The sequence below is a fragment of the Aedes aegypti genome, chromosome 3, assembly GCF_002204515.2.
Source record: "Aedes aegypti strain LVP_AGWG chromosome 3, AaegL5.0 Primary Assembly, whole genome shotgun sequence".
Lineage (NCBI taxonomy): Eukaryota > Metazoa > Arthropoda > Insecta > Diptera > Culicidae > Aedes > Aedes aegypti.
Window position 1 is genome coordinate 235,569,214 of NC_035109.1, and position 17,280 is coordinate 235,586,493.

The following is a 17,280-nucleotide window of genomic DNA, read 5'->3' on the forward strand; positions in this document are numbered from 1 at the left end:
GTATCTATTTAAAGTCGCCAAAGGCGAAAGAGCACAGAATACACTGTGTAAAACGCATAATGCGAATCCATATAGGTGATAATTTAAATTAAATGTCAACATATTCATAATCCCACCCTTATTAAGCCTCAAGATAGAGACTGAAGAAGGGCAGCCGATTATCTCGGAGAAACACAAGGTCACCTGCACCATTGCTCCGGGTAGCACAGGAAGGACTCAATACTGTGGAGGGCGCCCTGGTACCCCACAGGCTCCGTTTGCGGTTAGGTTTTATTTAGACCCCCCTAACCATTCATTCATAGGCACGGTACGCATCACACCATAAATTAGGGGTCACCTGTGAGGTGGACTTTTACCACCGGAACAGGCAGTCCGTAGTGTTTATTCTTAGCCAGTTGAAACAACCGCTACCGACACTACGCGGCTATCTAGGCTGCTCGGGAAAAGGAGGTTAATATTGATGATTAACTCCTGACGTGCCCAAGCAGCCATTAAAGTTACACGGGTCTCCCCAGGGCTCATGTTTAAGCCGCTTCCTTTACAACTTTTACGTTAGGGACATGGACGATTGCCTGATGGAAATTGCTCGCTAAGACAGCTTGTGTATGACGCCGTTGTTTCTGTTACAGGGCCAGAGGCGGACGATCTGCAAGGACCTTTGCGAGATACTCTGGACAATTTGTCTGCATGGTCTGTAAAGCAGGATATCGAATTCTTTCCGGAGCAAACTGAGTTAGTTGTCTTTTTTGGGAAGCGTAATCAAGCAGAACTTCAATGTACCAATATTCAATATTAGCAACTAGCTTACCCGACGTGGCTAGCGACGTTCCAAGGAAATGTTAAAGCGAAAAGCTACCTATAATCTTTCAAATCGCATGATACTGCTGACCTCAAAATCGCCTAAATTTATGCTCTGGCCATACCCCATCGAGCACGCGGCCTCAATGCTGTTATAGTGTTCTAGTCTGAAATAATTATAGCCTTATATGCTGTTCTAGTGTTTCTTCTGTTATGAAATTTTTCAATAGCTTCAAAAGATTCCAATATATTGAACTCATTATCATTTTTAAAAATCACAAGTGTGATGAAAAGACCATCGACTTAGGGAAATATCGAGTCATGGAACAGGAATGGTTTGGGAAAGCTGTTTTAAAGGATCATCAAAGTAAGCATAAAATTTTGTTTTAAGTATGCATCCATGAATCGATATCGACTCATGGAGATTGCACTGTAAATTAAAAAAAAAATCGTAGATTTGGCGCACATTCATCTCATTTATGTTTATCTTGCTTATACATGTCTCGATCTCGTTTTTGAACCTGAGTTGGAACTGGAGAAACCCGTTTCACATTTTCAACTCCAACTCGATTCAAGTTCGACCGAATTACAATTTGATTGAAGTTAATTTGTTTACGTTTTAGTCACCAATCGAATTCCTAACCAGACGACAATGATGAAGAGTTCGAGAATATGCCACGAATTGGAACTACCTAAGTTCCAGAATATTCTGTCAAGAAGCTATTGTAGTGATCCACGATTTGCAATTGTAATGTTCTCATTTTAAAATTTACCATTGTAATGCTCTTAAATTGCTGTTGTAGTGCTCCGTGAAACTTTTCGATGAAACATTTCAAAGCGTTACTGACAGACAGACAACTCTGGGATTTTATATATATGATATTCAATTGTCAAAGTCACGTGATATGCATGATATTTAACAACACTGATCAGAAGTGCCAACAGCGAAACAACTTCATGCGTACACTCACCGGAACATGGTGGGGAGCTCATCCGGAAGATCTGATAAAGCTATATCGAACGACAATAGCGTATCCAGTATCACTAAACTCCACGTAGGGACGTTCCGATATTGCGAAGTATCGATATTTGATTCGATACGATTATCGAATCGAAGTATCGATACCACCGATATATTGAATGAAAATATCGATATATCGCAATATCATTTGATATATTTGAAACGAGCAAAATTCTTGTATCGTTAAGTTTACTGACGTTGAGTTTCCTATGATTCGTAAACAATTCTTTGAACCCTCAATATTATCGGAATTTTGATCGATACGAATAACTAATTTTACGATACATCATATAACAATGGATCACATGCATGCCCTGATTCGCTACTCGTCACATAGTATCGCATGTACGCTAGTATCTATGCACGAAAATCGCTAAAAGGTAACGCGAAAAATATTTGTATGGCGAAATGCATCTAACAAATTATTTCTCAAAATTGGGAACTATTTTCGAAAAAATATTTGGTACCGGTTGTACAAAATGATAATGACTATCACGTCTACCAAATATTTTTTCGATTAAAGCTTTCATTTACGAGATATTTGAAGTTAGATGCCTTTCCCCATATAAAATGAAATTAGAAAACTTCTGCTGATCAACTGTGGGCAAGAGCAAAGCAGGTAATCCATTGGTATGTGAACTGCTTTCAAATATTTAGAAATTAATTGTTTTACGAGAAAACCTTACAATTGTTATCCAAATATTGGTTTACGATATATCGGAAGGAAATATCGATACCACCGATATATTGAATAGAAAATATCGATACCAAAATATCGAATATCGAAAGCAAAATATCGATATTCCGATATATCGGAAGTATCGAAACGTTTCTAACTCCACGTGGACTTCTGCTTAATATTATAAACTTTCTTGTTTTGAAACCTAGTGTTTGAAACAAAGCCAATAATTAAAAAAAAATGAATAAATTACTCACAAAAAAGAGAAATAACTAACAAGTGTAGTGGTATAAAATAAGTATACATATTAAATATACGCATCAAATTTGCTTTATTTTTACGTTTTTTAGAATTTCTCGGGATCCCGGGATTTCCCGGAAAATGCCAAGTTTATTTCCCGTTTCCCGGGAAGTCAAATCCCGGGAAATTTGGAAACTAATCAGATTGTTTCGTTGAACTGTCGTTTAGGTTTCTCATCCATTGTGAGGTACAAAATCCATTATTGGCAATTGAAAATTTTGAAAAGTAAATCGAACGAAATTTATGACACTATACTATTTGTACATGGCTCTGAAGATTAACCCTTCTTGGATTGTCCCTTATTATTGCTTCTCTGATTTCTCTCATTCTATTGTAGTTTTTGATCTGACCATGAGGCATAAAATCCGTGGAGTTCCAGGTCAGCTCCGATCGGAGCACATTCCCATTTTTTTTTATTTGCAACCAAGTTCGACAGTTCGTCAGTTGCGACAGAACGTTTTACAGCGATGGGTCAAAAAGAAATGATTCCACTGGATTTGGTGTATTTAATGCATGTCATAGCGCCGCCTATAAACTACAAAACCCTTACGTTGAAAAACTAGCGGCTATACACAACGCATTAGAGCGAATTGCCACTCTTCCCTCTTATTATTATTTCATGTTTACGGATAGCTGCAGCTCCATAGAGGCTGTTACACTGAGAACAGCGTTGCGGTTGAAAATACTATATCAGAGAATTAAATTAAATACACAACGCCACTTGATTTGTGCAGACTGATTTCGTATTTATTTCGAATATTTTGTGCATTCAATTTTACCATGGCATCATTTGGACAGTAAAAATTGCTTTATCATGGTTAAAAACTTGCAGCAGGCCAGAATCGAACCGAGGATCTGGTGATTGTCAAGCGCGAACGCTTACCGCGCGACTACCGATACGGTTGGATTGAGAGGTAACAAAACGCAAATAAAAAGCGTTCATCATAGCTCAATCGTGGTTCGAATAGTAAATTTAAAAACTCGTTCATGGTTCTCATTACATCAACGCTTGTTTCAGTGTAATTTGAGTGCTCTATCTAATCAATTATATACCATCACCTTGGTTTGGGTCCCTTCTGATGGCTCCTCTTCGGGCAATGAGAAAGCGGATTCTCTTGCTAAGGTGGGCTCTATGGAAGACGATATTTATGACAAGACAAATCGTTTCAACGAAATTTTCTCAATTGGTCGTCAGCGAACCTTGATCAGTTGGGATGCAGTAGAATTAGGCCGATGATTACATTCCATTCTCCCACAGGTGTCGACGAAACCTTGCTTTAAAGGGTTGTACCTCAGTCGAGATTTTATTTAATGTAATGTGTCTACTGATGTCCAATCAATTGCATCTCCATCGAATAGGGCTCACCAATAGCAATCACTCTGGGGGGCTTTCCTTAGCCGAGTGGTTAGAGTCCGCGGCTACAACGCAAAGCCATGCCGAAGGTGTTAAGTGATTTAACCCTAAAAATGATTCAGTATCCCCGGAAACCAATGTAGAATTTATAAAACATACTTTTTAGAATCACATGGAACTGATATATTTTTTGGCAAAATTATGTACAAAAATCGTGGTGATCACTTTTACCCCGTTGGTGGGCGGTTTTACCCCGTCGCTAAAAATAATCGTGATAAGGCATCACTTTTTCAAGCATCAAGAAATAAATAAATGTTTACAAATACAACACCTATGATATATTTTTATTATGCCTAAGGCTTCAAAAAACGACGTCGAATAAAGATTTATTGATTTTTGATTTTGACATATGAATTTATTCGCATACGTGGGCGGTCTTACCCCGTCTTCCCCTACAGTCGACTCTCCTTATCTCAATTGCCCATTGCACGGTGACGTCATCAGAAAATCGCTCTCTTTCCCTTCTTCGGAAAATCTGAAAACATCGGTGCCAGTACCTGTCTGTGCTGCTTCGATTTGGTGTTCGGAAAATTTGTCTAGAGCATCGAACTGATTGCTCATTTCGGTACAATTATTCATTTCACCCTTGGAAGAAAGTTCGCATTCCGAGGAAGCGTCCTTTCTTCCATTCTCGCCACGTGTAGTGACAGTTTTAAAACCCACTTTTTTGGAAGGAAGTAGTGAATTCAGAGATTCATCCTTCCTTTTGTTAGTTGTTGATACCATGTTTAGTTAATAAACGAGAAATACGTGACCTTCGAGAGGTTTTTTCCCAAGACGGTGTCCAAGAAGGATTACCACCGCTAGCTTTCGCCAACGAGTCCAACGAAAAATCGAAGGCACGGGTCCAAACAAGGATCGCAAAGGGATCAATAGTAGAAAAAATAGTACTGAAAAGTACTGTTTTAGTAGCACTGAAAAGTACCGTTTTTAATTTTAGCACTGAAAAGTACTGATTTATTGCTTTAGGTAGTTTTTAAGAAAACTTCCAAGAGCAGAGAGAATTCGCGTACGCACAGCACGAAGGTACGATGCGCACTATCATACTCTCATTAATGTATTGTTCCGAAGGGTGAATATCCGAATACGATGAAAATTCTGTAGTCTAAGAAATTAACGTTGATTATGGTTACGCGTCGGTCCCCCAAGGAATATTGAAATATCTCCAGATTCAGAAGACCAATGATCAATATCAACACAGATTCTGAAACTAGAAGTTTTTTTGAGAACTTGTGCGAAAATGGTGCAACAATATCGAGAAACAAAAAAAAAATATCGCGATTTGAATATTGTTTTTGTGGTAAAAAATGAAGCTGCTAGTTTAATTAATTTACTCACAAATTCCAACTGTTGCTTATTGCTTATATAAACGATGAAATCTAAATTAATAATTCATGTGAAGCGATGTGGCGGCTTTAGAGTATTCTTACTACACTCAAAATAACCCACACGTCACTGCTACGTAAAAAATCACGTAGATCAATCCAAATTCATTCTACCTTGACTTTACCTGACTAAAGTAATAGTCACCGGACCATAAATAAACATCAAATGGATAAACATCAAATGTCTTCCTCCTGACAATTTCTACACTGAATCAATTTATAACTATGATCCCACTTAGCAGTTTCTTTCAATAATAAGGAATGCATTTAGTTGCAATATACTATCGCAACACTAGTAAACTTTCTGCAATATCCTGCGGCTGTAGATGGAGTCTTAACCTGCCCTCTGAAAAAAACCTCATCAAAACTTCTCCATAAGAAAAGCCAGAGACGGTTAGGAACAACAACCAACAAAGTCGAAGAGTTTGTCAGAAACTTCTGGACCAGGACATCTGAAGCACGTACTAATTGTGTTAGAAATCTTTTCAGAAATTACATTAGAACGTTCTACAAATAAGCCATACATTTTTCAATTGATTAACTCTTAAAAATGTTATTTCCATGACTTTGGTTAACTATTTTTATACAAAAGTACGTTTCTATAATGAATGCTTGAACATTGTTGGACAATAATAATTAATTGATAGTGACATCAATGGCGATTCTCTAACGTCAAATCCACCTCTCCATGAACTTCAGCAACAAAGATGCGGTGTTCATGTGGTCCGCTTAGACTGCTACGATCTTTACCTTTCCCTGACCCCGACTTCGGACTGACTTGCACTCTTAGTGCCTCAAAAAATGCTGCAAAATGAAAATAATTTTCGTAACAGAGCAGTTGAGTTAGAAATGTTTCTATTGGAGAAGGGAAATGTCCCAGCTGCTTCCCTATTGCTACGTCCGTGCTCCTGATGCTGGATCTAAAAGGATCACAAGTAAAGAATTCATTGAGAATTCTCTTGTTGATTAGCTAAATACTCTGACGTCTAATCAAAATGGTATCAAATGGTAAAATTTTACTTTGAGAGAGTTTGTGAACTTTTTTTTCAAATTCATTTCAAATTTTGGGAGGATGGACAGAGGAGCCAAAATTTCAACTGGACCGACCAGGCTACCAGGCTAAGAAAGCCCCTACTTACCCAGCTTCAAAATATAGTCATTACGTTATTTAGCCTGCCATGAACTGCAGATCTCAAGAGATCCTTCTATTTTTGGCGTCATACAATCATAACCGCAGTAAAAACTAGTCGTATCCACTAAAAACTGGCGCAAGAAATATATAATCACAATGAATACTTTACCTTTTTTACTAGTCTTATTATAAATATAATATTTATCACAAAATTGCATTAGTATATTTTTTATCACAACTATCTGAATAATCTCAATAATATCAATATTCTTTTCCCAATCTAGATGCTATTTTGGATCCGACCACTACACCAAACGCTTGTCAGACGTCCTTGATAGGCGAATCTCTGGAGTTGCCGCTTCAGATAACAGCCGCCAATAGTAGCGGTTTTCAGCAACTTCAAAAACAGCAGCAATCTCAACCGGAATCATCCGGTCCGTTAGTGCGTCCGATTACGATCCCTCTAGCAGGGCGATTCGGTCTTGGTGGAGGGAAACCATCGGCTGCGGCGCTTCGTCGCGGGCCTGGACGTCCCAAGAAGGACTTACTACCGACATTGAAAATGTCGACAAACCCATCCGGTAGTGGCAGTGGCTCCGGAGGACCTCCGTCTCTCTCCGGACCGACACTGAAATTCAGCGGTGGAGTTCTTACCGGATCCAGCTTGGATTCGAAAGTCATCAAAAGGTAATTTTGTCCCCATTAGCCAGTTTAGTGTTCCTAATTAGTCTAGCCCCAAAATTTTAGATTTAAGAGTACTAATGTAGTTCGTGGTAGTATTCCTAAAAGGAAAACTGACACAACCTTGTCCGGTTTGGGAGGGGACGGAATGTCCTCTTCTAGTGGTTTAACACCTTTACTGTTGCCATCCCCGGGAGACGAAACACCGACCGCCAGCACGGCTAACAGCTCGGTGGCATCAACTCCCACGGCAGAGATGGAAATCGATCCGGCCCTGTTGATGCCCGCTCCGGAAGAGTCGCCGTACTTCCCGGAGAAATATACCGGCAAGATGTGTGCATTGTGCAACCTGGGCGAACGCAGCCAACTGGGCCAGGGCGAAATGCTACGCATAGAGGTCAAGGACGATGCACAGGTAGCGGTGGCAGCCGCACTGCAATCCCAGGAAGAGAAAAGTCCTATCGTGAGTCCCAGTGAGAGCCCAAAGACGGGCATCGTACTTGGAGTTCCGCCCCTGTTGAGCAGTAACAAAAGACAGAAGGGGTTGAACAAGTGCAAGTGAGTTGCAATCGAAGAGGAAGATTTCAATAAGATTTATTCCCAATGCTTTTCTTTCATTTCAACAGGAATCCAGTAATCACGGCGGAGTATGTGGATGAGCTGGAGAAGATTGGTCACGCCGAACCGATCGAATTCAGCAACATCAATGACGGTGGATATTTCTACATCCATCGATCGTGTGCAATCTGGTCGTTCGGTGTCGGTCGCGATGCCATCTCCGGAACATTGAGCAATCTGGAAGTGGTGGTTGCACAGAGCTTAAACAAGAAGTGCTACTTCTGTACGAGATACGGCGCGAGTTTATCGTGTAAGGTAGGTACCCGATCACGATAGTGCATATCGTGAAAGCTTTTCTCATTTCAAAAGGTGCTTCGCATTATGAAGCATCTTAATGTGACATAAAACTTGTAAAATTAAAGTATAAATCAGCACAAAATCGATTTTTCAACATTTGTAAAAATTACACACAAATGTGTTGGTTTACATTTGTGTGTAATTTTCACAAATTAATGTTGAAAAATCGATGCTGATTTATACTTTAATTTTACAAGTTTCATGTCACATCAAGATGCTTCATAATGCGAAGCACCTTCATGTGTCATTTGCTTTGCGAAAAAGTAGAATCAATAAAAGAGCAGTTTTTTTTAAATGCATTGAAATTACACACATTATATGTTGGTCCAGAAGAATTGAGTAACTTCGTTTAAGCGTACATGTCCTAAGTGTCAGATTTTTTATGGCATTTTCTAGTTTCATGAGTTGGTTTTGAAAAAGCAAGGGTCATTTGGCATAGTAATTGAGATATACAAGAAAAGGAAATAAAACAACATTGTTCTACAATATTTTCTCGTTAGTTGGTCTCTAATGCAACTTTTCTACATTTTTCGAATCAATTATCCGGGGAATTAAATAAATAATGTCTCCAGAGCTTTTTCCATGGCTTGTAGAAAATTTTCGAAAAATTGCTTCATTTTTTTTTCTACGAGAATATTTCTTAGGAACCCTGTAGAAATTCTAACTGACATTTCTGGAAGATATTCTTAGAATGTTCTTGAAAGAGTTTCTGGAAACATTTCAAAATTCTCGAAGTAACTCGCCCAAATGTATGGGGTATCCTGGTTAAACATTTCTGATATCATCAACGAAATGCCGATGTGAATTACGGAAAAACTTACTGTTCGTACTAAATTTAAATTTCTCACGAAAAACTTGAAGGAATGAAATTAATAAATCTTGCTATTATAATTAAAACAGCACTAGAAAAATTGCAGAGTACTGGAATGAACTAGAATATCATGAAACTTAATGGAAAAAACCCTCAAGTAATCAAGACAATGTAGTAATGAATTCATGCAAAAAATCTTGCAGAAAAATCCCATTTAAATATCAGAAACTTCAGAGATTCGTACGAGACTTCAGTACTTTTTTTAAGGGATGCTTAGACGAATTACTCCTGAATGTACTCCAGAAAATCTCTCAGCAGTTCAACGTTGATATCTTTCATAACTTTCACAGGAATTACTTTAAAAAAAACCTTCCAGGTTTTTTTTCAGAGATTATTCTAGCATTTTTTGCACCATTTTTTTCAGTTTTTAAGCTCTGAATATCTTCCATATTTCCTTCAGAAAATTCCCAGAAGTACAATAAAGTGTCAAAGAAATTCGTTTTTTTTAATTATTGTAAAGAAAACTTATCGCGACTTCTAAATTCGACCGATTTCTTAAATAATTTCTCAGGAGCTCTAAACAGAAATTTGTTTAAAATATTTCTTTTGGAATTTCTTCAGTATGTCATCCAAGGCTTACTCCTGCAGTCTCTTCCGAAGATTTTTCGAATAATTTCTTATCTGAGTTTTTCATCGATCCTCTTAAGCTCAATTAGGGTTCCATATAAATAAATGCTACTACAATTATACCTATAATTCTACAATTCCTTCCCCTTCCCCTCATTGGTCTACATTCTGACGTCGCAGGCACCATTATCGCCTAAAAATAGAAGATCACCAGTACTTATACACTGAGGGTGTTTTCAATCACGGGCGAGCAATCAAGCTAAAGCGCAAGCCTGTTTAGTATTTTTTTTAGATTCCAGGTCATTATTTATTATGCCGCCGAATGAATCATTTCATTGGATTTCAAAGTACCTACGTCAAATAAACGTTATGCCAAACGACTCTCTTCTTTCACACAATTCAAAATTATGCGGATTGTTAATTGTGACAAATTACTTATTATAGCTACGTTTCACAGAGTTGGAAATTATTTCAAATCAAAGGCCGGTTTGCTACTGACAAGAAAAGGAATCGCCTATCTCGATACGTGGAAAATTTCTCCCAAGAAATGGTCAAGAAAATCACTTTTTTCTGATCGCAGTACGCAGTTGAGAAGAAATGTCACTTCAAAGGGGGCTCTCTGTAGGAAATTTCTTGACCCTTTCAGTCAAGGAATTTCTTTACTTTTCTTGAGCGAAACAGCATACTTAGCTCAAGGCCAAATTACACTTATTTTCCTAATAGTTCGACCAGTTCGACTTTATGCAAATTAACCTATTACAGTCGCCTCTCCACATCTCGATATCGAAGGGACCATCGAGATAGGGAGAGATCGAGACAAAGAACAATTTTTTTATGAATACTAGATCGAAAAACACTCCGTTGCCAAGAAAGTAATACACAAACAGACGTCATTTTGCGATCCTAATTTGTTTTGAATCCCATAACTTTGGTCTAGTAACCTTCGATATTGGTCATATCGACCTACGGAGAGAAAATTGAGAACGAAGAACCAACAGAAACACATCGAGATATGGAGATATCGAGATATGGAGGATATCGAGATATGGAGAGTGAAAATGTATGCAGACTGAAGGGACTTATGAAATCATCGACATAGGGAGAGATATCGAGATGTAGAACATCGAGATGTAGAGAGTCGATATAGCATATTATAAGACATAGCATATTATATGATATAGCATATAATATGCCAAATATGTCAAATAGCCTGCTTCTTTTGTATGAGTTTGAACTGTTATACTTATTTAAACTTTTGAAATAATTGAGCCAGTCGTTTAACGATTTACCTTAATCTTCTATTCCAGATGTCATGCCCGAAGTCGTTCCACTTTCCGTGCATCGCGGCAGCCGGTGGGTTCCAGGTGATCCAATCGTACAACTGCTTCTGCAAGGAACATCTCGGACAAGTGCCTTTAGTGTGTTCGGACGACATCAACTGCCGGCAGTGCTCCGGCCTGGGGGACGTCGGAAACCTGATGATGTGTTCGATTTGCGGCGATCATTACCACGGGAAGTGCGTTGGGTTGGCCCAGCTGCCGGGGGTGCGCGCCGGTTGGCAGTGTTCTTCGTGTAAAAAGTGCCAGATATGCCGAGTGCCTGACTCGAGCGAGGGTCGAACCGTGGGCTGTGAGCAGTGCGATAAAATCTATCACGCCAGCTGCTTGCGTCCGGTGATGACCTCGATTCCCAAATACGGCTGGAAGTGCAAATGTTGCCGAGTGTGTTCGGATTGTGGTTCAAGGACACCTGGGGCTGGAGCTTCTTCACGATGGCATGCCCACTATACGGTTTGTGATTCGTGTTACCAACAAAGGAATAAGGGATTCTCGTGTCCAATTTGTCATCGAGCTTATAGGGCGGCGGCTCATCGGGAAATGGTCAAATGTAGCGGGTGCAATAAGTTTGTGCATAGCACATGCGATCCGGAAGCAGAGCTGACGGTATATCACGCGAAAAAGGAGAACAATCCAGATTATGAGTATTTGTGCAACCCGTGTAAAGCGAGTTTTCATACGGGTCGATTTTCAGCCATGCGAAGGACTAGCAGTATTGATGATGACAGCATGTCTGCGTCGATGGAAAGTTTAGAGGACCCATTGGAGCTGGACCCGGAACCAAGAGAACGAAACACCTCTGGAGACATTGGATTGGGCAAAGGAAAGCCATACGTGGCGAGCAAAATTGCCAAGAAGAGGCTCGGACTTTCATTGAGCGGAAGTAGTTCTAGACCGAAAGGCACGGGGAAAGGTTTCCAGAAGAAATCCCGTTTGGCAGATTTCAGTCGAAAGCGTGGTCCCAAAGCTAAAATGCGTGGCATCTTTGGCGTTCCCGGTTTAGGACTGCAGCGGCCAACTGCCGACGTTTACACGAGTAAGACTTCAGAAGAAGAACCTGGAGGTGATAACCGTTTAGTGCTTTGCTCTGCTAAGGACAAATTCGTTCTAACACAGGACATTTGCGTTATGTGTGGAGCAATTGGAACCGATCAAGAGGGTTGCTTGATAGCTTGTACCCAATGCGGCCAATGTTACCATCCCTACTGTACCAATGTCAAGGTGACGAAGGTGATCTTGCAGAAAGGCTGGCGCTGTCTCGATTGTACTATTTGTGAAGGATGTGGCCAACGAAATGACGAAGGCAGATTGATCCTTTGCGATGATTGTGACATTTCCTATCACATTTATTGTATGGACCCTCCGTTGGAACACGTTCCTCAGGGTAACTGGAAGTGCAAGTGGTGTGCTATCTGTTTGAAGTGTGGATCCAGTAATCCTGGGCACAATAGCAACTGGCTAAATAATTACTCTGAATGTGGCCCTTGTGCTAGTCAAGTGAATTGTCCCGTTTGTGCTGAAGGGTACGTCGAAGGAGAGTTGATTATTCAGTGTAACACGTGTGAACGATGGCTACATTGTGGATGTGATCAAATTAAAACCGAGAATGACGCTGAACGATGCGCCGAAGAGGGTTACAACTGTACCCTTTGTCGTCCAATGGATCAACCGCCGCCGCATTTGGTGCCCAAGAAAAAAGCCTTGCCTGCACCCATTCCTACTCCGAAATCGACCCCGAAACCAGAAGAGAAAATCATTCCACTCGCTCTGGAAGGAAACCATTACTTGGATGGAGTTTATCTTAGTGAGCATGGTTTGCACCAAATAAAATCTCTGCAGGCAGAATTTGGAAAGCGTGGCAAACGGAAACCGAAAATGCAAATAGAACCTCCTTCCAAAGATAAAGATGACGGCATAATGGCCGCGATTGAGTCTGTCATAGCTGGAAGTAGTTTGGATAATTCCTTCGACGACGTCAAAGTCGAACCATTAGATCCCAAAGAGGAAGCCGAAATCTACAAAGATGGAATGGTCTGGAACGATCCCACCCCTCCTGAAGGATTCGCTCTGTGCACTAACGAACAAGGTATTGTAGTGTTGAGGAAAAAGCGGCAAAGAAATCTACAAAAGCTGGGTATCGGAGGTTTCTTCGTACGCAATCGAACCGTCCGTACGAAGGATGGAAAAGACGACGATGAATTAGTCGATGGGCTTGTTCCTCAAACCGGAGATGAGATTGCTCCTGAAGTTAAACCCAAAAAGAAGCCAATAAGACGCAAGCAGAAGAATAAGCTAATCGAAATCTATCCAACTATTCTCCAAGACGCTTTCTTTGGGCGATCTTTGTTGAGTTCTAATGCTCCTCCTGTGAAATTTGAAGCGCAAGAAAGCGATGACGACGTAAAAAGTGACGTTTCAGAAGATAAAACTATCAAATTGACACCTGCTGAATTGAAATATGTAGAAGAAATGAAAATCAAAGAAGAACAGATACAGCTGCAGGAGCAGAAAGCTTTGCAGCAGAGTATCGAGCAAGCTCAGTCGCAGACCAAACTATTGCAATCTACAGCTGGAGGACTGTCAGCATCCAGCGACAACGGAACGGGAGCTATAAAAACCGAAGAAGACGACAACAGTGATTCGGAAGCACTTAAAGACCTAGGATTCCCGAACGATTTGATTGAGGAGGATTTCGTTAACAGCATCATCAACAACGACGAAGAGCTAACGAAGACTTCGGTGGCCCTCGAGGAGTTGACGGCCGACGGAGAACTGGGCGATGGATTGAACAAGCCGAGCAAAAATGAGTTGAACGACATTTTGAACTCGGATTTCAATTTGGACAACTTGGACTGCAAAGACGTGGAGGAGATCTTCAAGAACGTTCTGACGGATGAATCGCAGGTGAGTTTTTGGATGATATAATTGATGGATTTCACGTCAACTCGATCAGCGGTTGGCAGCACTCTCTTAGGGTGTCCTGAAACTTTGTGGATGCCCATTTTTGTGTGAAAATACACTATAATATGGGAATGGGTCATTTGGCACAGCCATTTGGCGTAAGGTTGTTTGGCATGAGTTCTAAAAACGATATGAACAAAAGAAATGCGATTGTTACTTAAAATTACATCGCTGATTTCGTTGTCAAAAAATTTCATAAATATGTTTAGTTAAGCATAATTCACAAAGTGCTCTGAAGAATGCAAAATTTCCTTAGGAAATTGTCTACCTTTAGGCGTATTCCACAATTCAAAGTGTTGATAATTTTGCAATAACTCAAAAAGTAAATGACTTGTAAGAGTTTGGCCGTCATATTCGGCTTCAGGGACCATGATTTTAGTAAGGGCCCATTCACAAATTAACGCTGGAGGGGGTGGGTGGGAGCTCCAACCATGTTACGGCCCATACAAAAATTGTATAATATTCATTCAAAAAACATTACAAGGGAGTGGGTGGGTGTCCAAAAAGGCCAACTTCAGCGTTATGAAATAAATGAATGAGCCCTAAGTAATGACATTTTCAATATAAGCGATCGTTATGTTCATGGGTGATCAATGTTACCCCATATCAGCTGAATAAAAAACCACCTAAATCATTTTTTTAAACATAGTCAAATCTTTCAGAAAACAAAATGCAGTATGTAGTCACGAGCGATAGGTGCCAGTACTGGTTTTAAAAATATAAAACATGCAACATTTTCATTTTCAAATGATTTTATTAAGAAATATCTAAAAAAACTGATCAATGTCACCCCGGATTACGGTAGTTGAATTATCGGTACACTCAAAATAATCCAAACGTCATTGTTACGTGAAAACATATGTGGTTTTTTTCCATTGCACTTTTCACGTAGCTCTTACGTTAATCATAGGTAGCCCAGAATGAACGCATGAACTTTTGAACTTCGTCCATTCCACCGGCGCTATGGACCGATGCACGAGTTCACGAATTTGACGTTTGAGCGGTGCCGAATTCACTCGTTGCCATAGTCACGTAAATAATACGGCACCGCTAAAACGTCAAATAATGAACCCGTGCATAGGTCCATACGTAAGAGCTACGTGGATTTTCCGGTAGCCTTTACGAAGCGTTTCAATAGGACCTAGATGGTTTTGCATTAAATTTAACTGTAATAAAGACCAATCTTATTTCTGATAGGCCTTGGAAGAAAACTAATTCTCAATGTAAACAAACTTAAAAGATTGTGATATTTTTATTGTCAATCTGAGCATTTTGAATCCTGTTTCCCCCAATTTTGTGAGTTTGGTCTGCCTCGTTGTAGCCTTCGCGTGCTATAATTGATAGAGGTTATAAATAACGTATAAAATATGAAGTAATGCAGGGATTCTTCGGTATTCAAAGCATATTTACCTTGAAATCAATCTTACACAGTGTTTAAAGCAGCAGCAGCTTTTGAAGTTCTTCAAAAATCAAGCGGGCGCCATCTTAGGATTTGAGTTTAACACCGAATGTACGTACACTATGCAAATGTCAAAATGAACTCAGGCACCTACGTGAATTCCACGTAAGCGCGATAGGTAACCTCAGTAAACATTACCGAGTCACTTTTTGGTGGTTATGAATGGTTTAGTGATCTTTATCTTAGTCAGGTGAAGTGGAGGTAAAATGAATTTGGAATGATCTACGTGATTTTTCACGTAGCAATGACGTTTGGATTTTTTTAGAGTGTAGCTCAGTGGTCCTCAGCCTAACTGCTTGGACGGGCCACTTCAATGATTTCAAAACATGACACGGGCCGCAAGTTATGTGAGGATCAGGGTAGACAATCTTTGCCGTCAAATGGAAAAAGTCTGCGACGAAGCTGAAGAAAGAATCGTCTGTCATTCAAGCGTTGGATGACTATTTGCTGCAGTAATCCGTCACATAGGCTTTGCGTCATGACGAACAAATAAGTTTCCTTCGCTATGGTAGAATCTTCATTCGGGAGCTCTGTGCTGACAAAAATATCAATCTTATCGTCGACAGATTATAAGCTTTGTTGGAAAAATATAAAAATAAAGCACAAACAAAAAAACGCAAAAACGTTAAAACGCGATCTCTAAATCGTCAAGTCCACGCGCTTACTAACAGGGCTATTGTAGAACAATGAGGAAAGCGGGTTCAATTTCCAATACAAGCAGTTCTGTGATGGAATTCGTTATTTGGCGCGTAGCTAGCGAATATACAACAAACGCCTCCTTCTTTAAGAAAGGGGATCAGAAGGAACTAACATCGTTATTAACTATTTTGAATTGAAGTTAGTCATGAAAACTTTCGTCGATGATGAAACACCGACCATTCGGGCAGAGTTGAACACCCTTTGTCTTGTTTACGGCGGATCCAACTTTCGATTGAATCCTATTCGTTCGATTCCACGGCCCACTTTCTTTTTCTGGCGTATTAGGGAATGAAAAACGGTTTTCGACCGAAGAAAAGTAGGAGTGATTATTGTGGAAGATGATGTTTTTTTATTTCATCACATTTGCAACACTGGTGAGGATTCATTTGAACGACTTTTTATGTGGCTATAAAGATTTCTGTTTTTATAAACAGGAAGATTTATGGAATTTCAGGCAAAGTAGATGACATGAAATATCTTAATTCACATAAATATCAATGATTCCTTCAATTTTGTAAATCTTTAAATATTTTCAAATAAGCCAAAGCTTAAAACCTACCTAATACATTTATGAGAAATTTCTGAGGTGTCCGGTCTTTTTTTGAAGACTAGGATACATTGTAAAGCCATAAACGCTGAACGGTTCTGGGAAGTGAAGAAATTTTTGGAAGTTTGAGGCTACTTTGAAGCCCTTAGTCTGCCGATACATTTTTGTTTTGATTCGAAATAACTGTGAGATTTGAGGAATTTTGGGATGTTAGAAAAAAATCAAGCTATTCCTGAGCAAATAAACGCAGTCCATACCTCATTATTTCCTGCTCGTCAATCAATTGTTGGCCATGTATAAAAGCAGACGAATGGACCGTAATTTTAGTAGTCGGTGGCAAGAACATAAAAATTCAGCCGTTGTTATCAATAATTCACTACCGCCGTGCGGGGTGACATTTGTGCTTATTCTGCGCGGCGTGTGAGTCGAGACGAGTCGCTCTCACCTCGAGTGACGTGAGACGACTAATGTTAATCAAATGGGAGCGAGTCGACAATTGTCACCTCATTCGACT

At 39.8% G+C, this 17,280-nt stretch overlaps 1 protein-coding gene across 6 annotated transcripts in view; it reads left to right on the forward strand.

Moving 5' to 3' along the window:
• LOC5566444 (histone-lysine N-methyltransferase 2D) overlaps positions 1–17,280 on the forward strand; it is a 106,631-nt gene that overhangs the window by 10,750 nt on the left and 78,601 nt on the right. For 5 of the 6 annotated variants that reach the window (XM_021852560.1, XM_021852565.1, XM_021852566.1 and 2 more), the window contains exons 2-5: positions 7,014–7,416; positions 7,477–7,968; positions 8,037–8,283; positions 11,071–14,004. In XM_021852560.1, the coding sequence (XP_021708252.1) occupies positions 7,014–7,416; positions 7,477–7,968; positions 8,037–8,283; positions 11,071–14,004 (4,076 nt within the window). The remainder of the gene's footprint in view (positions 1–7,013; positions 7,417–7,476; positions 7,969–8,036; positions 8,284–11,070; positions 14,005–17,280) is intronic. The other variant, XM_021852561.1, reaches the window with a different exon arrangement.